General features: G+C 49.1%; 1 protein-coding gene across 2 annotated transcripts in view; it reads left to right on the plus strand.

The window, feature by feature from the left end:
* ITGB3 (integrin subunit beta 3) overlaps window positions 1–19,285 on the plus strand; it is a 59,892-nt gene that overhangs the window by 13,837 nt on the left and 26,770 nt on the right. The window contains exons 2-3 of one of the 2 annotated variants that reach the window (XM_006017823.3): window positions 5,977–6,062; window positions 15,199–15,391. In XM_006017823.3, coding sequence (XP_006017885.1) covers window positions 5,977–6,062; window positions 15,199–15,391 — 279 coding nt within the window. The remainder of the gene's footprint in view (window positions 1–5,976; window positions 6,063–15,198; window positions 15,392–19,285) is intronic. The other variant, XM_025196863.1, reaches the window with a different exon arrangement.

Genomic DNA, 19,285 nt, shown 5'->3' on the forward strand with positions numbered 1-19,285 from the left:
CTCAGTTCAGATGGACACTTGCCCAGCTTAGGGCCCAGAAAAAACTACAGTATCAGAATGGTCTCATGTGGCAGCCCTCATACTCCCTGGGTACTGGAGTTAGCAGTAGGGGTACAAGTCACAGGGCAGCGAGCAACATTTCCCCCCTGCCCCCAGCACAAACCATGCACCATTCTTTGGAAAATTCACCCCTTAATGAGTGCTGTACTGGGAGGAGCTGGGGGCTGAGCTTTACAGTGCTCAGCACAGAGAGCCTTTGCTCTGCATGCATAACTGAAATGGGCACTGCCTAATGCCCGCATTTTTCTTTTGGCTACAGTAAGTCTTCCTTTAAGCTCTGAGCATCCTAGCAAATGAAAGCCTATTCTGAACTTGATCGTGACTGGAGCGCAGTATGTTTTTAGATTGTTGGTGCAGTCCTATGGAAACCGGCCATGAGACAAACAGGGTAGGCTCAAAGGACTCCTTCCCGTTTGGATTGCTTTGATGCTCAGTAGAAAAGCCCAAACATGCTGCCAGAACCATCCAAGGTGTCTGGGGGAAGGTGTAGCAACATCCGGCCACAAATTATCGTTTCACCACTTCCTTTCTCTGCGTTATATTAATTTTCCTTGCTTTCTCCTTAGCAAGTTCTGTAAAACACTGGCAATTTCTCTGCCATCTAGAGCAGAGCAGGGACACTGCAGGGCAGAAAGGCACGCTGGGGCGGAGAGTCCTGCTTTAGGGTGGGAGCCTTCAAGTCTTTCTTCTGTCTCAGCAAGATCTTCCACATATATGGGTAAGGAACAGGGCTGGAATATAAACTATCAAGCTATGCCCAACTGATCTTTCACTGGTGCCAAGAGAGAAGGCCTTGTGCCAAGTACCACTGCCTCATTTCACTTTCTTTTTTCCCCATAACAGGACCCAGGCACTCAGCGCCTCACTTCTTGCCCCAATTAGCATTGTTTCAATTAATTATAGCATCGAGGGGCCCCACATGAAATGGGACCCTGTTGTGCCAGGTGCTGTACAAACTGTACAAAAGCACATATCTCATTCCTTGAAGGTGCAGGTTCATGAAAACTGCATGGAAATGTCCTTCAGAGTGAGAGTAGATACTAAGAAAATCAAGGTGGATTGGAAGTAGCTGGGGTAGTCACCAAGAGGTCCCCAGCTGGAAGAATTTGTGTAACAGGAACCTCACACACATGTAGACACAGCTGCTCCAGCCAGGCAAATCCTACCAGGTTTCCACAGAGCAATAGCAACATAATCCCAACCAGATGGATTATAGTAATAATAGCAATTTACATTCACAGTTCTTCCCATCTAAGGATCCCAAGGCCAATTACAAACGTGTTATAAGTACTGATGACCCAAAGGCTCAGTGAAGAGGAAGAGACACAGGAGAGGAAGCGGAAGGCATAGCTAGGTGGTATTGAGAACCTGTGACACAGAATGAATGACAGCCTCATGCTGGTATGATAACACTGTATCCACTACTGAAAACTGTCTTGGCAAAAGCACAGCTGAACTGGTCTCAAGGCCTTGCCTACACTGCAAGAACTTTGCATGTGTCCTACCCTTGCAAGCACACGTCCAGCTCCAGCCATAGCAGCAGCTACAGCTCTAATGTACAGAGGCTGCTGCTGCCATTTTAACTGCTGCCTCATCCAGCCCAGAGCCAAAATGACTGGTGTGGAGTTCCCAGCATGGCTAACACTAGTGGAGCCACATGTGCCTTAGCACTCCTGGGGACTAATATGCCTAGCCTAGCAACATGCAGTTCAGCACCAGGATCTTTGGAAAGATGAGCCCAGGCTTGGCCTGCCTGTGCTTGCAGCTAAACCCTTCAGTGCTGGCCTCACTGTGCTCTGTTCTCAGCCGTAGGCATCATTCCTGGTGCAGTTAAGTTCCCCAAGGCTTGAACCAGAGGCCAGAAGCACCAGCGCCAATTCCAGCCAATGGCAGTCTTGTCTGTCTACAGGAAGGAGTTTGCAGCTGCCCAGCAAGGCCAAAGTCAGGAGCTGTAGTCTCCCTACTACTCTCCCCTGCCTGGGTTTGTTCTTTATGGGTTAGGTAACTGGCATAAGCAAGTGTCCTCGGCTGGAGGACCCAGTGCTCTAGGCTGCTGCAACAGCTCGGATATTCTCAGGCCTGGGTCTGTTCAGCACCACTGGTAAAGGGCTAATTAGCGCAGAGGCAGACTAGTGGGTACTGTCATTCAACAGTACTAATTAGTGTACCCACAGTGTTGTGTGAATGTGGCCACCCTGCTGCTGGTTTAGGAGGCAGCCTGCCCAGAGCAGTGTGGTGAGCTGGAGGGCACAACTGTGCCATGCAGACATGGCCAAGGAAGCTCTCCAACATTGTTCCTTATCCTAGAGACCTCCTAGGAATTCCTGGCCCGATGCACTGAAAGCCTCTGAGAGCAGCGAAGTAATTTCAGAGCACCCAGGAAGCATGATCTGTGCTTTCAGTCTGGGGATTTAACTCCTTGGAAAATTGTCAAATTCCATGTTCAGCTGGGAGGCAGCCAGCTGCATGGAAACACAAGAGGCACTCACTCCCTTCAGAGCTGGACGGAGCAAGGGGGAAAAAGCAGTGAGGCAGTCTGCCTTGGGATGTGTCCTCCCAGTTTCCTAGCATGCCTGTAGTTATCCAGACCTGCCAGTCACAGTTACTGCCTGCATGCGTTAGCTGGAGTTTCCAGCTGATCCACATCACTGAAGTCAGTGGAGCTACATCAGCAGGGATCCTAGTTTTCTCCAATTAAAAAAAAAAAACAACCCAATTTTCAGATTACAAAAAGTAACCCCAGGTCCACATTTTTCTGTGATTAAAATTAAATGCCACTAATATATTTATATACACATAGTAGTGTTTCATTTGATTATGAAAAAATGTGGATTTGGAGTTACTTTTTTTTAATCCAAACATTGAGAGCGGGGAGGGGGTTATCAGAGAAAACAGGGATCCCTGCACATCGGTTTACACCAGCTGAACATCTGGCCCCTGATGCATGTATGCAGACCTGATTCTCCCCTGCTCTGCTCTTTATTCAGTCATTCACACAAAGAAGGTGTAAACTTCTCCTATTCCAAACTAGGGGAGTCTTCATCCACTTTTCATTGAAGTAACTGACTGCACGCAGTAGAGGGAGATGGAGACGTGGGCATTGTTTGTGTTTGAGGGGGGCCCAAGTCTCCTTAAAGAGGAGGGGGCCCTTGGGGTTGCCAACCTTTCCATGGCTTGTTACCTGTTGATAAGCGGGTGTTTAAGGGACTGCAGGCAAGAAGAGAAAGGGGATAGTTAATCATTGACCTACCTGGTGAATAAGATAAAGCGTAGTTGTTAACTGACTCTGAAAGAGAAAAGGTGCACTGGGGAGTTGGCATCTGGTCCTAGCAGCCTAGCATAAGATTGTTCTGGGGCTCCTGCCTGGGCTTCTGCACAGCCCTTTGCAGAGAGGTGGGCCAGGTGGGAACATGTGAGCTCTCATATGAGAGAGGAGCAGTGTATTGCCCCTTGCCATGGCATCTGTAGACCAACAGGGCGATGTGTGAAGTTTGGAGTCTAGGGATCAGAGCACAAGACACATGTAGAAAAGATTCCCTAGTGAGATGTGGGGCTGGCAGGCTTCCCTGTCTCAAGAGGCACTGGTGTGGCTTGTACCATAAAACCTTGTAATACAAACCGAAGGGGGGGAGGAGGTGGCATTGCCTGAGGAATGAAGAAATGAATGCCAGTCTCCTGCACTGTGCAGAGGTCACTGGGTAGCTAGGAGAGGAGGGGGTGGCTGCCTACAGAGTCACACTGTACCACTGGGCAGAGAGGGCTCTGTGACAAGAATGCATTTTTGATGCTCAGCCAAGCATAAATAAATAAACAAATGTGGGTAGATGGGAAGCAAGGAGCCCTAGCAGTGCATGGGTCATTCCTCACTGGGACAAAATTGCCCGTATCAGCATTCTTCATCTTAAGCCTCACTCTCCCTGCTGCACAGTGAAGCTACCTGATCCATTATTGGCACCAAGCACCTTGTCCCAAAATTGCATTGAACCTTAGAATGGTAGGAATTTGCCTCTGATCCTAAGCTATTGGTGGCACTTGCTTTTCCTACTACCCACTAGGTTCCATCTTTCAAGTTCTCCCAGTCCTGTTGTTTGCGGGCAGCCCCAGTGTATAGCTGATGTATGTAGCTGGCCTCACTTGGCTTTCTCTCCTGTCTCTCTTCCAGATTCCTCCATGATGGCTTTGCATTTTGCCCCAGTCTGCTCTTAGCTGCCTGCTTACACCCTCAGTGATGGCTTATGCATCACAGACAATTGGACCACTGGTGACACAAGCCAGACTGTGTGCAGTGGCTTGGGACCTTGCCGTTCACCTTCTTAGTTATGACTTCATAGATTCATAGATACTAGGGCTGGAAGGGACCTCGGAAGATCATCGAGTCCAGCCCCCTGCCCAAGGGGCAGGAAATCAGCAGGGGGATGACGTCAAATGGATGGATCTAGGATTTTGAAAAGTGGGGTGAAGATGGTGTTGTGCATCACATATAACACAACACCCATTTTTCTCCAGTTAAAAAAAAAACTAACAGGTTTATTAACATGCTAGGAGCCTAGAGTTATATTATTCAGTTTAAGATTGAAGGAAAAGAAAAAAATATTGGATTGTGCATTCATTTGCTTTATCATGCTATGTATAAAAACACAACAAAGTAGGAAAAATAATCAAAAGATTGTATTGATTTGTTCTGTAGTCCTTAGAATCTTTTTCAGATTCATAAAACAAAGTGTAGCCTTCTTGATTTTACCACACCTTCAGCTCTCCTGTGAAATATGAGTTTCCATTTCTACCTAGGAGAACTTTTACAATCTCTGTTCTCTCCTATGCCTGATGAAGGGTATGTGAGCCCGAAAGCTTGCAAAGAAATAAAATACTTTGTTTGCAAATATCTAGTTGGTCTAATAAAAGATATCACTTCTTCCATGAGTTTTGATTCCTCTAACCTTCTTGAGCATTTTGACAATGCATCCAGTGTTTCACTGAATGTTATTTTCATACCTGAGCTATTGTTTACCTGAGTTAATGTTCACCTGAATTGATAGTTTCACACTTGAGTTAATATTTCTAGCTAGAATTTAAAACAGTTTGAAGGAATTTGAAATAAGAGCTATACTTTCAGGAGCAGCTAACAGACAGCAGACCTGCATAAGAAAGCATAGCTTGATTAGTAAAACTATTAAAGACCATTAAAAGGAGATTAATGCTGCTGTGCTGCCACTGCCAGGCAATTGGTTTTAAACTTTTGAGCGGACCAGGAACCAAAAGGTATGCAGTTTACCACTGCACACTGCCCCCCACCCCTGAATCTACAGCCTGTGTCTTCATGCAAAAGGACCGCTGCCTTCCTATATGGGTTTGTGTTCAGTAGGCTCTGTCCCAGAGGTGCTGATAATGAGTCTCTCTTTTGAATACCAGACCATAGATCTTTTGACAGTTTCTTCTTCTTCCTTGTCCCAATACATTATGATCAGAAAGCTGCAGGGTGGTGACACCTGACAAGGCCTTGGTAGGGTTTTCATAGAAGCAAGTAAGCCTGAGGCAGAACCAAGCAGCATAGTTCAGAGAAGGGAGCTCCTGGAGAGGGTAGACGAGACTGGGCTCTGCTCTTGGCTGGCATATCATTTCTTGTCTCTGCCTCCATCCCATTTCTTCCCTTGGGCTGCTTAGACAAAACTTTTCTAAGTAGGGGCTGTCTCATACTGTGCATATGGACCTTGATCTGAGCTGGTGCATACCACCATACATATTGCAGTGCATTTCAGCGTGTTCTAGTGCTCAGGCTCTGACCAGTGCAGACCTCACTCCAGCAGACCCAGCACATGTTGGGAAGTAGCCTCTCTGCATTACCAGTTGGCATTTAGCTGTCAGGGGTGCCACACTGTGACAGGCTGTAATTGCTCTTTTGGTCTCTCTCTCTTCTAGGAAGCAACATCTGTACCACTCGCGGAGTGAGCTCCTGCAAGCAGTGCCTGGCTGTCAGCCCAGGGTGTGCATGGTGCTTCCAGGAGGTAAAGGCCTTGAAGGGCTCAGCATTTTATTCTAACCTGTTAGTTCCTTCCATGGCTGCTACTGGTCATAATGATAAATTAAACCAGCCCTTTGACTTGAATCCAGAGCCTATCTGACCCCATCTCTGCTACTGGTGTCACTGCGATCGTGTAACAATATGGTTGGGTGCCAAGTTCTTTCAATTCTCTGGCCAGGAATATCCTAGTGGAGGGCCCACATGGAAAAGATGCCAATCCAGTGTAGAGGCAGTTAGCAGGACTGGGAGCTTGAGGGCTTGAGGGCTTCAGCCAAGAGCTAACTATTCTCAACGAGGGTGAGACTTCTATATAGAGGAACTCATGGAAAGGTGGAAAAGATCATACGCATCTATAACAGCAGGTTCTAAACCCTTCCTCTAAGGAAGCGTTGGGCAAAATGCAGCCTGTCAGGCCATTATATCCGTCCCACGGGTCCCCTAAAAAAATTAGAAAATTAATATTTATCTGCCCCTGGCTGCCTGTCATGCGGCCCTCGATGACTTGCCAAAACTCAGTAAGTGAATTACTGATCCAAATGTGGTGATCAGTATGACTCTAAGCAGAAAAGCAAAACCCTTTGGGTTTTTTAAGTACCAGCAGGAGCATCAGTTTATTCCAGTAAAAAACAAAACAAAACAGCCTTAGCCCTGGCAGGCATCCCAGTGCCTAAGGCAATGACAAAAAAATTCAAAACAAACCAGAAGCCCAGGGGGAAAAAAATCTTCCTGGCCGCAGGTGGTGACCAGCAAAAGCCCTGACATAAGTTTCCCTAAAACCTCCCCCACTACAAGGATTGGCCTTTTGGAGACAGGGTACTGGTCTGGATGGACTTGGGGTCCTGGTCAGACAGGCAATTCCTATGAATATCTGGTCCATATTTCGGTGTTTTACAGAGGAGCTGAGTAGAACTGGTTAACAAGTTCCAGTTATTTGTTGTTGGGCTGGGGGAGGGAGAGGGGGGGTTGGTTTTGGGAGGGCAGTTAGTTGAAAAATATTTTTTTTCCCAAATTTCCAGCAATTTCTGTCAGTATTTTGATGAAAGGAAACAGTGATAATTTCAGCATTAAAAAAAACAACTTCTGCTTTTAAAACATTGGGTTTCGGTAACTTTCCAGTTTTTCTGAAAACCAAAAGTTAAAAAAAAAATTGACATAAAACATTTGTTTCGTTTTCCAAGAAAAAAACCCTCAAATCTAAAGGAGAGTTCTCTGGAATGTTTTTAACTCCAAAAAAGGTGTTTTAGTGGAAAAAAAAGTGTTAATAAAAAGACACCAGTGCCAGGGTTTTAAACCTTTTTGGAGCCCTGGGATTTTAAATGCCCAACTCGGGACACCACAAGAGGCAAGGTTTGCATGAAGTTTTGATCACCTGCCAAACCCTACTGGAGCATTAGCACATTTGAATATTGAGGCATACCTGTACAGCTTGAGCTCTTTTGAAAATCTGGTCTAGTTGTGGGTAATGAATCTTTGAAAATCTGGCCCCAGTCTTTGAACCTCTTCAGCCTGTAGGTTGTGGCTCACCACCCCTATAGTGGTGACACCCGTATAGTGTTGATGTCAGGCTGGTATTAACTTGCAAGGAAAGGCAGAGGGTGAAGTAGAAAGAACCATTTCTTGCTTTCCATTCATTGGCATCCTAAGTTTCCACTGGTCCCCACCTAGTCAGACACAGGGCAAGGCTATCCTTAGGTGTTAAAGGCTTCTGGTTCCAGTAGCCTGCTGCTACATGGGTTGTGAGGAAGTATGTGTGCACACCTCCGCCCATGTTGTACGTGTCAGAATGCATGTGCACGTGTGCTAGAAAGGGATCACGTGAGTCTTTGTAGGAGGGAAGGGCATACACTGATGCATCCTGTGTGCGCTGCCATTAGCAACTCCCCTCTGACAGTGCTGCAGCTGGTCAGGTCTGCACCCTTATTCAGGATAAGTGAAGCTCGGAGATGCTTGAAATGATATGATGAGGCACTTCTCTCTGGCGCGTGACAGCCAGACCAGCCCTAGGTTCTGGTGCAGAGTAGGAAATGGGCTGTAACAGGCTCTGATGGAATCTCTCTCCCCCTCCCAGGATCTGAAGCGGGGTAGCTAGCTGTCTGAGGCTGCTGCGGGGGTTGAGAGCTCTTTCCCCAGATCCAGCAAAAACTTCCAAAAAAGGAAATATTTTCCGCACCCACTCAGGGCTGTGTTTACGTACTGACATGGCAATTAGCAAAGGAGCTGTACCACTGCCAGCAGCCAGCCCCCAGAACCTCAGACTCTGCAAGCCCTGCTCAACCACGCAAGGTTTCCCAACATCTGGGCTGAATTGTCTTAATTTAGCAAATGAGTTTTTTCCCCGCCTTGGGTCCCCAGGCCTGCATCCTACTCTATTTAAAGGGACAGTGCCCTTCTTTATATTTCCCCTCTCGCTACAATTAGTTCTAGTCCCAGCATTTGTATTACAAGCCATGATCCTCAATCATTTCCATTCAGTCCTGGCTTTGTACCAGAGCTGAAGAGGGATTCTGCCACTGTTACAGCAAGGAGCCATGCTGCCCAGTGAGCAGCCCTACCGAGTTAAGTATTACAAAGAGCTTCTCTGCTTTCATAACGTTTGCAGAATCGGACCATAAATATCCTTCAGGCCACAGAGACAGGCTGTGACCTGGGCTTGATTATTAATGTCTATTGCCGTGTTTTAGATTAATCCACAAAAGCATGTGCCTGTTACACTTTCTTGTAACCCTCCCTCAGGGAGGTCATCCTGCTCTGTGGAAATCCTATGAAAACAAGAGAGCAGGTCAGGAAAGAAAAGGGCAGGGACCTGCACAAGGAAACAGGCAGAGAAAGCTCTGCTTTGCCCAGGCAATCCCCAATTGAAGCAAGTCAGAGACTGCAGCTGGATTTAACAAAGGGATGGATGACTTAATAACCATTCGTAACATTTGCATGCAGTGATCAAAAGGTTTGAAAACCTCTGGTTTCAAGATGTAAATGAATTGCTGACAGGAGGCAGGTTGAACCATCCCTCCCCCGGCTTGGTTCAACAGCTGTGCAAGTGCATCAGACTAGGGGGAGGATGCCCCTCGAGTGTGGGGTGTCTGCTGCATGAACCAGCCGCCTGGGTCAGGAATGTTTTTTTTCTAAAAGCTCAGCAGAGGATCCTAGTTCCCTGGTTGCCTGAACCTCACCCTTTAGTTGCTAGATAACAAATAACAGACCTCTGCAGTGCAGAATGATTATCTTCATTTCACAGGTGGGAAAACTAAGGAGCAGAGAGGGGAAGCAACATGCTCACAAATGCCCCATAGCAAAGCTGGAGTTAGAACCCATTTTTGCTGCCTGCCAAGTCAGGGTCCTGCTTGTACCTGTTGTCTTAATTCAAGAGACAGCACTGAAGAAGGTTGGGGACAAGGTAATTAAGGTACCTCACTGTTGCTCCAGTGATTAGAGTCCAAGCCCTGTTCTGAACTCATACCCAGCTGACCAGCTGTAAATGAGTTACCTGGAGACAGTGGCAACTCCACGCCCTGCCAGTTGCAGTGGCCAGGACCAGGCTGGGCCTGGGGGGTGTGAGCAGTGCTGAGGCATCCCTGTTCTATGCCAGCCCACAGCTTGCCCTGAGATGCAGACAACAGTCTTGTGAGCCCTGGTTGGAGTGTGTTTCTAGAGGGATGGGAAAGGGGCTTCCTTAGGCATTCACTAGGAATCTCATTGGAAGGGCACAGACTTGAAATTGCCCCTTCATCATCAGGAAAAAAGCTTCCTCTCTACCCTGTGAACTCAGGAGGAAGGGAGGATGGCCAGGCCCACATCCAAATGTCAGCCCTAAGGCAAAGGGTATTGCTAAAGATTTGTCTGATAGTCATGGACTGGCTACAGTGGGGAAAGGGGCAAGCAACTTAGGCCCATTTACAAGAATCCCAGAGTGCAATCCCCAGCCAGAGTGTTAAAGGTCCCGTCTTTGCCTGACCACAATGGTTGTGAACCAGGGGCCTCTATACAGGAGAATACCACTGATGTTCTTCCACTTATTGGATTAAAGTGATAAAGTAGCTTCATCCCTTGACTTTCAGATCCAAGTTCGTAGCTCAAACCAATCTGCCTGGCTGAACCCAACCACCGCAAACTCAGGGAATGTTTGGATCCTATATTTGAAAACTTTCTGCTCAGAGATGTCCCAAAGCCCATTGTAAAAATACAGGGCCAGGAGCAGACCTCACTTACAACATTCTACATCAGGAATTGCTCCACAGAAATCAATGGAGCTTCACCTGCCTAAAGTTGTTGCAAAAAAAAATTAGGCCTGCACAGCTCATATGTTTTTAGATTTAGCGAGACGCATGTTCTGTTCCTCTAAACACATATAGTGGGAAGCCACGTAGAGGGTTCTTCATAGAAATTCTACCCTGAGACACAGAGACATAGTAGTTATAGGGAGCCACAGACACGGACTGTATCTGTCCCTGATAGTCCGTGTCACAGTAGTAGGGGCAGGGGTGGAATACTTTCAATATTTATCTTTCCAAGGAACCTTGTCTCAGCAGACCCAGAGCATCTGACAGCACCTGCCCCTTCGGATTAGAAACCAGGAGGGAGGGAAGAACAAGGAAACCTTCTAAGATAAGAAACAGGGGGCTGACGATTCACAATGAGCTAACCATTTCCATTTCCTGTCCCTGATGGGAGACTGGGCCTCTCCAGTAATTATGTTGTTATTCCATCTCTTTCACTCCTTTTTTGGTGCTGTTCCTCCCAAACTCCAGCCTGGGGGAAACTGGGGTTAAGAGATTAGCCTGGGTTTTTCTCACACAGGAACTCTGTTTAATAAGACAGACTGTCCCGTTAACTGTCTGGTTTCTTGCTCAGATGGGGTTTCTGGTGGAGCAGGGTGGAGTTGTAAGGAAGACAAAAGAGAGGCTCTTTCTGCATGGTTTTGCAAATCCTCCCTTATGCAAAGCTACTGGCTTTGCACACTGGTACCTGCTTTACCCAGGGAAATCAGAGCCAGAGCAGAACAGGAGCCCACTTGGCTGCTCTAGCTCCACTGCCTGTCAGTGTTCAAATTGTGGCTCTTCCATGTTCCAGCAGCAGGTCCACTATGGATAGTATATTGCAGAGCTCCTGGAGCCAGGAGTGTTCCCAGAGGCCATCATCTTAACCCTACCAGAGTGAGGGATTTTTACCCTGATGTTTCAGGATCTCTAGTTCCCTGGGGTCAGGGCGAAGGCTGCACTGCACCAGTTTCTTCCATAACTGCCAATTGTAGGGTTTCATTCACCATTCTCAGAAGCAGCTAGTGCTCCTGACCACTATTCAAGAGGGAAACCTGGTCTGGTCTGGTCAGGCAGTTCCTCTGCTCCTAGAGGGAGAGCAGAGTCAAACTCATCTGGGGAACAGTTGCCAACAGTGAAGAGATTGTCCCCATCCCATGGCCTCTAAAGTGGCAGGAAACTAAAGCCAGAGTAATGAACTATGACCAAGGCATAACAAGCCTTAACCATGCATGCACAGAAAACCAAGTCAGTGGCAGGGACTGTAGTCTGTACCCTGCGAATAAAGAAGGCACTCCGTTTGCTTGCAGGAAGGAGTAGACTGTTGTCTTGTGGGCCAGCCACTCAGTGACATGGTTATACACCTCCTTCAGGTTACAAAGGAGCTTTGCATCCCCCCTCCCAGCTGAAACTGTGGTCACACTGTGGTTTGGTGCCTCAGTGAAAGCTGACCCCATTTTGAAAATCTAAACCAGCCTAAATTCTGACCCCAGCAAAAGGTGCACAGAGGGGACTTGTTCCTTCTGCTTCATGCATGTACTCTCCAAACAAGAAGCGCTTTGGCATTTCCCATCCACCATCTGGGCAACACAGGCGCCAGAGAAACAAAGGTCACTTCCAGCTTCAGGACTCACTCCTTGTTTACAGGGAGATCATTTACTGTAATGATTTGCTGCAAATACAGAAGCCTCATGGGTATTTTAAAGGTGCATGCTTCCTGTCATTCTGTGCAAGTCAGCCATTGTTTCATTCCCCCTCTTTGGGGATCTCCATTTCCCAGGGTGAAGAAACACCCATCCCCGCCCATGCTCTGCACTTGTGGGGGCTCAAGTTCAGTATGTGGCCTCCATGATTCCTGCAGCACCCAGGGCTGAAGGCATCCCCATTTTCTCAGTTATTTATTATTAAAACTGCTTGACTGACAGTTTCAGGTTTTGAAACAGAAAATTATTTTCTCATTTTTGCTTAACTGAAATGTGCAAAGAGAAGAGTAAACACAAATCTTTCACCTCTTCCCCCAATCAAAGTGGGGGTCATCAGTGCTGTAAATACACAGGCTATGTACAGTCAAAAAGCCTGAGGCTGCATCAATTCAGTCTTTGCAGGTTAGTTTAAACTGCAGAGATTAAACTGAGAAACAACTGGACAGACATTTACTTTTGCTTCAGGAAATACAGCCATACCTGCAGTGGCTCAGGCCAGAAGACAGGGGTGCTAGAGCATAGTGCTCTGGCATGTATCCAGCATGGGCTGTGTATTCGCTTCCTCTTCCTGCTGTCCCTGAGGTCTGTGTCCCACAAGGGCTAGGGACAGAAGTTACACATCAACCGGTTTAAGTGATCAGAAACTGGTTTAAACCTGTAACAGAACAGGTGTTCAGTGCACATAAACCAGTTTGAAAATGGCTGAAACCAGTTTGAGATAAACCTGGTTGAATGTAATATCACACTTAACAGATTTGGGTCAAACTGGTTTATGCAATGTCTGTCCCAGACCCCTTGCTGGTTTAAGATAAACCAGACACCCCAGCATCCCGGCATCCTCTCTGGGCTGGGTGGGGCTCTCTGCTCCACAGCAGGTCTGGCCCCTCCCCTCTGCTCCCTGGCTGCAGCTCTAGCAGAGAGGGACTGCTTCCCCCTGCCCCCTTACCACTCCCTGCTAAGCAGGAATTCCTCCCTCCCCTCTGCCTTGCTGAGAGGTGTCTGTGTATTAGCTAGCAAACCACATGCTGGATACGGTCCGTGCTGTGGCAGCTGGGACAAAGGCAGAATCAACAGGTAGCTGGGAATGTCCCTCTGTTGTTTTCTTAATGGGGTGTTAAACACTGAGTTAGGGGTGATAAATACTGTTATAAATTCCCTGCCGCACTAATCAGAGGGTCCCACTGGGGCCTGGCCACGCGCCCCTCAGCTCAGTACTGTCCAAGGGAAGGGTGAGCTGCTCTAGCACCCCCCAGCTTCTATCCTGAGCCACTGCAGGCATGTGCCTGCATGTCTGGGATGTCTGTGGAGTTACAAAGTGATTCAGTAGGTGCGGATGGTGAACTCAGACTGGTGGGGCGGTGGAGCGTCCCACAGGAGTAGCGGGAGGATCTGCAGACAGCCAGCAGTGGGGGAGGAGTGGGGGGTGGGTTTGCAGCTGGCTGGAAGTGGTGGGGTTTGCAGCCTCCCCGCTACCGGCTGGAGTGCCCAGCCAACCGCAACCACCCCCCCCCCCCCCCCCAAACCCCACCCTGTTCCTGGCCGGCTGCAAACCCTCCCTCACCCCCGCTCCCATGGGACGCTCCACTGCCCCACCAGTCTGACTTTACCAGCCATTCCTGTGATTTAGCCTAGCCAGGTTAAACTAACCTGCAAAGATTGAATTAATTCAGGCTCAGGCTTTTTGAATGTCTGTCCCTAGCCAAGGAAGTGTTTCTGGAACTGTTCTTTCCTGGTAGAGATCAGAGTAGAACTGAGCAAACACCTGACTTTTCTGACTTCACTGGTAGGTCCAAAACTTTAAATGGAACAGAACTCTTTGTTCAACTTTCTCCCAGCCCTGGCTTATACCCTAAGGAAACAGGATAGACAAAGAGCAAATGAAAAAGATGCAGCATATTATTACAGAATCATAGAAAAGCAGGGCTGAAAGGGACCTCAGGAGGTCTAGTCCATCCCCTTGCTCAAGGCGGGGTCATCCCTGTCAAAACAATCCCAGACAAGCATATGTCTAACATTGAAGCAGAAGAGCAGGAGCTGTGGGTCAAAGATATTAAACTTCCCTATCTGTAAAACAGGTCAATGATGCTTTTTCGTGTGGAAGAGTATGTTCAAATGAAACTGACTCCAGGCCTGAAGCTGTGGACCCCAAAGAGTTTACAGTGCAACCCAGTCAAACCACACAGGACACCAAGGGAGGGCACAGGCAGGAAGGTTCAGGGGGAAAAAAGTACAGAAGTTACAGGGCTGGTCTTTGTCCTGGCAGCAATGTGTCCTGAGGAGGACAGGGCTGAACACACCCAGCCCACCCAAGAATCAGAAGTTCATCACTGGGGTTGCTTTAGGATCATGTGTAGCTCCCACTCTTGAACTTTCAGTTTCTGGAAGATCACAGAATGGGCAAGGGGGACAAGGCCAGAGCAACCTGACTGGCAAACATCCAGCTTCGGGGTCTGTCAGAGGACTCGGGTGATCAGAATATAGGCAGGGTATGCTCAGTGCTGTCCCGTGCCCCAGGACCAACTGCTGGCACAGTACAGACAAGCCCATGGTCATGCCACTTTGGTATCCAAGCCTCATGAGTGGTAGAGATGTGATGACTTTTCAAACCTGTTTAAAGAGGAATAATTGTTTCTGGGCATGGTGCATAGTGAGGAGGGACCTGGTAGATGCTGTGAGGCCTAAAGTATGAGGGAGGGCATTGCAGGTGTGTTGGATATAATGGGCAAAGTCAGCAGTGGGTCTGTGGCTAGCTGGGTGCACAGGTTTGTAAGGGAATGAGGGTGGCGTAAAACAGGTGATACAAAGCCAGAGCAGGGGAAGAGGCTTAGAAGTGAGAACAGGGAGTTTGGCACCAAGGAAGTGGAGATCACGCAGGCCTGATAAGAGGGAGTGGTGACATTTTGTGTAGGTGGGGGTGATGAGCTGGGAAAGCCAGTGAGATGGGTACAGCAGTCCTAGGAGCACTCATTACCCATCTATTTTGAAGATTGTCTCTCCTCCCTCCGCTGGTCGGAGCTCCTGTATAGTGCCCAAAGGTGATCCATTTAATCTTGGGCTCTGTGATAAGGTGTCAGAGAGTCATGGCCCCACTCCCAAAGGCACCAAGTGTAACCCCAGTTGGCTACTTCAGAACCTCACACCTCTCTCTACCTTCCTCTCCCAGGACTTAGGGCAGGGAACTCCTCGCTGTGACTGGAAAGAGAACCTCCTACAAAATGGCTGCAAATTGGATTTCATCGAGTTCCCAGTCAGCAGCATCAAAGTTGAAAAGAATGACTCACTCAGTGACACTGGCTCTGGAGACACCGTTGCCACCCAAATGACCCCCCAGAGAATCAAACTCATCTTGCGACCAGGTAGGTGCCAAATGATCCCCATCCGGCCTGAGGGAAGGGTTTGCCTGTGGGGGTGTTGGCAATGGAAGTGCAGCCTGAGACCTCTGGGTGAGCCTCTTCTGCCTGAGCAAAATGCCTTGGACTCTGCTTACTGGGAGGAGTGACTGAGCGATCCAGAGTGGCTGGATTGGGGGCCACGTGGCATGGTGCGAATTGCATATGCAAAGCACCATCCTGCCCTGTGGCCTCATCATTGGGAAGATCATTCTGTTGTTCCAGGAAGCTGGGATCAATCCATCCCAGAGATCCACTGTAGGGTGGCTCGGTCTGCACTACTGACTTGGAGTCAAACTACCTCCATTTTCAAAAGCACCCTTCTCGTTTTCAAATGCACGCTTGGAAACCTAAATTACACTGACATGCTAACCATCACCTAGCTCAGATAGTATTTTTTTGTCAGCAGATCTTAAAGCTCTTTGCAAAAGTATCATTTGGCTGCACTTTACAGGAAGCATCTACATGTTGCCGTATGGCGATGTTGCTATGGAGCCGTGTTTGGTACTTTATTTTGGAAGTACTAAAACACAATGCCGTATGGGCTGTTACTGTACTGTGTGCACTGCAGCCGGGTAAATTTCCCAGCTATGTCGCTGCAGCCATAGCCAGGGAGCGCGCTGCTACACCAATGTAGCTGGCGATCACATGTAGACACACATGATCTCTATGTCACTGTAGCACGCACGTTGCTATGTTGCCATAGGGTGATGTGAAGACACACCCACAGAATAGAAAACTGAGGTCCTGGAAAGTGAATTAGTTGAAGTCAGCTGAACTAAAGGCTGAAGGTCAGCCAACCTTGTTTTATCTCAGGGGCGGGCAATTATTTCAGGAGGAGGGCCGCTTACTGAGGTTTGGCAAGCCATCGAGGGCCACATGACAGGCAGCCAGGGGCAGATAAATATTAATTTTCTAAATTTTTTAGGGGCCCCCCAGGGCGGATAGAATGGCCTGGGGGGCTGCATCCGGCCCCTGGGCCGCATTTTGCCCACCCCGTTTTATCTTGTAGCTCCACAGAGGTGGAGAGATTAGACTGGCTCACAAGAGAGTGCTCCACACAGCTTATATGGCTGGCAACTTTGCTTTGAACAAGAACCAAAGAAAAAATATGGTGCCTAGGGAGGCACATAGCATAACCTCATTTGAAGAAACAGTACCATATATAATGGCTAATGCACAATACATCACAGGACATCTTCAGCTCCTAAGTGCTTAAATAGCTTTTGAAAGTGGGAGTTAGGCTTCTCAGTCATGAAGCTGCTTCTGAAAATGTTCTCCCTATTCTAGCAGGCTGCAGAGCAGGCTGTCCTGTGATAACAGGTTGCATCTAGTCCTGTGCACCTTCCAATGGAAATGTTAACCACAATCCCCTGCCGAGATCTCTCTTGTCCTCCTCCCAACGCATTTCCTGCTGCAGTCCCTCTGCAACAAGACCTGCTCCCCTTATCTCAAGCAATTCTATGAGCAAGAGAACAGTTCTTTTTATTCCCATCTACACTCACTTATCCTGTCGGGTGAATCTAACTGGCCTCCTCCATTGTCTTGGGCTGTTTGGCCATCAGATAATTTGCTATCCTGTTTCCCTGGGGGGTTGAGGAGGTAAGTTTCCTTCACTCAGAGCCCAGATGGCTGAGGCAGGTGAACAGGATTGCCTGGGTGATTTGTAGTTGCAAGGCTGAGTATCTGGGAAATATCTGGACCTCTGACTTAAACACACTAAAATACCTGGCTCTCTTCACTCCACGCCACCCCACACACCTGCAGGATGGTCAGGGCTGGGGGCTGTTCTGTCCCCAGCTGCCACTGTCACGGACCACTGCTCGGGGGGGCAGGAAGCTTCTCCCCAGCATGTGGAGCTCTGGCTCCAGCTCCTAGACACCTTGGAAGACAGAAGGCACCCGGCAGAAGGAAGCCAGATCCCATGGCCTGCAGTGGTTATTCGCCCACCCGTTCCTGCTGCTCCTGAGCCGCTCCGAGAGGCAGTAGGGGATGGGAGTGGGGGGAGCTTCAGCCCAGCGGTTTCTGCCCCATGCGTGGAGCTCTGGTTGCAGCCCCTGGACTGAAGCCTTCCACCCAGGCACCTTCTGCCTTCCAAGGCATCTGGGAGCTGGAGCCAGACCTCCACACACAGGACAGAAGCTTCCCGCCCCCCACCCCCACCCCAGAGTGGCATGGCACAGCCATGGCAGCAGGAGCAGGGGACAGAACACCCCCCCCCACCCCGACCAGCCCACAGCTGCTTGTGCAGCTGCAGCCCTGGGTGCTGCACAGGGCAGGGGGCGTGGTGGTAGCGGCTGCCTGGCTCAGGGCCTACCAGCACCTCCGAGCTGGCCAGGGGAGCCCACACCCCAGCCAGCCCCAACCTAGCGGGGCTAGACGCTGGCCGGCAGGGCCCCTTGGGGGGGCAGGGACTAGGGTTATTCTCCCTCCGTCCAGCGGAGGGGACAGAAGGGGGCTTATTCTGCCACTCAGAGGTGGCAGTGGCAGTCAAGGCAGGCAGACCTGGCTGTGATCCCCTGGGCGCAGTTCAGGTTAAAGGGGAGAATACCCCCCCTCCCTGTCCCCTCTGCCTCGGTAAAGGGGAGAATAACCCCCCTCCCTGTCCCCTCTGCCTCAGTGGCCATAGCGGGCCCCACTGCAGCAGTGAACAGGGAAATACCCAGCAGACCCAGCTCAGGTCCCTGAACTGGCCAGAGAGGGGAATTAAACCCCCCTCTGGCCAGTTCAGCCCCGACTGGCCACACACCCCATCACAGCTCTTCTGCAATCGAGGGCATCCTCTAGTGCCCCCGGGCTCCTGGCCTGAGCAACTGCAGGCATGTGCCCACATTTTCTCAATCCAAGGGGGACATCTGTGCTGTTACAAACCAGTTTAACCTAGGCAGGTTAGAGTAACCTGCAAAGGTTGAATCAATTCAGGCTCCGACTTTTTGAATGTCTGTCCCTAGCCTTGGGGTTTGGAAGGTTTTGCAGTAGTTTGGAGCCTCAGAGTTTTTGCAAGAGATAAGTCCTATATGAGGCAGTGTGACATCTGCTGATGCTAGCCTGCAGAATGCAGTTTCCAGACCTGTGGGGGCTTTCCTCTTCCTTTTGGAGAAAGAAAAACCATGCTGCCCACTTAGGTCCTAACTTTAGACCTCTGAAATAGCTGTGTGGAGACCTCCAGGTCCAATTAAAGCCCGTTTAGGGATAAGGGAAATGAAAAGTCCCTTGCTTCTGTCCTATTCTGGTTCTTAGCCTGCTCTCCACAATGTAATATTTAAGCACCTCCCATTAGTGTCAGAGTCCTAACAAGCATCCCAGCCAAGACTAATTGCCCAGTTGGCTAAACCTGACAGAAACTCGAACTCATGGTGGATGGGTTGGTTTCGACCTGGAAGGGTGTGGGCAGTGGGGTCCCGCAGGACTCGGTCCTTGGACCGATACTCTTTAATGTCTTCATCAGCAACTTGGACGAGGGAGTGAAATGTACTCTGTCCAAGTTTCCGGATGACACAAAGCTATGGGGAGAAGTGGACACGCCGAACGGCAGGGAACAGCTGCAAGCAGACCTGGACAGGTTGGACAAGTGGGCAGAAAACAACGGAATGCAGTTCAACAAGGAGAAATGCAAAGTGTTGCACCTAGGGAGGAAATATGTCCAGCACACCTACAGCCTAGGGAATGACCTGCTGGGCGGCAAGGAAGTGGAAAGGGATCTTGGAGTCCTAGTGGACTCCAAGATGAACATGAGTCGGCAGTGTGACGAAGCCATCAGAAAAGCCAATGGCACTTTATCGTGCATCAGCAGATGCATGACGAATAGATCCAAGGAGGTGATACTTCCCCTCTATCGGGCGCTGGTCAGACCGCAGTTGG

This window comes from Alligator sinensis, unplaced genomic scaffold (assembly GCF_000455745.1).
Source record: "Alligator sinensis unplaced genomic scaffold, ASM45574v1 scaffold444_1, whole genome shotgun sequence".
NCBI classification, from domain to species: Eukaryota; Metazoa; Chordata; order Crocodylia; family Alligatoridae; genus Alligator; species Alligator sinensis.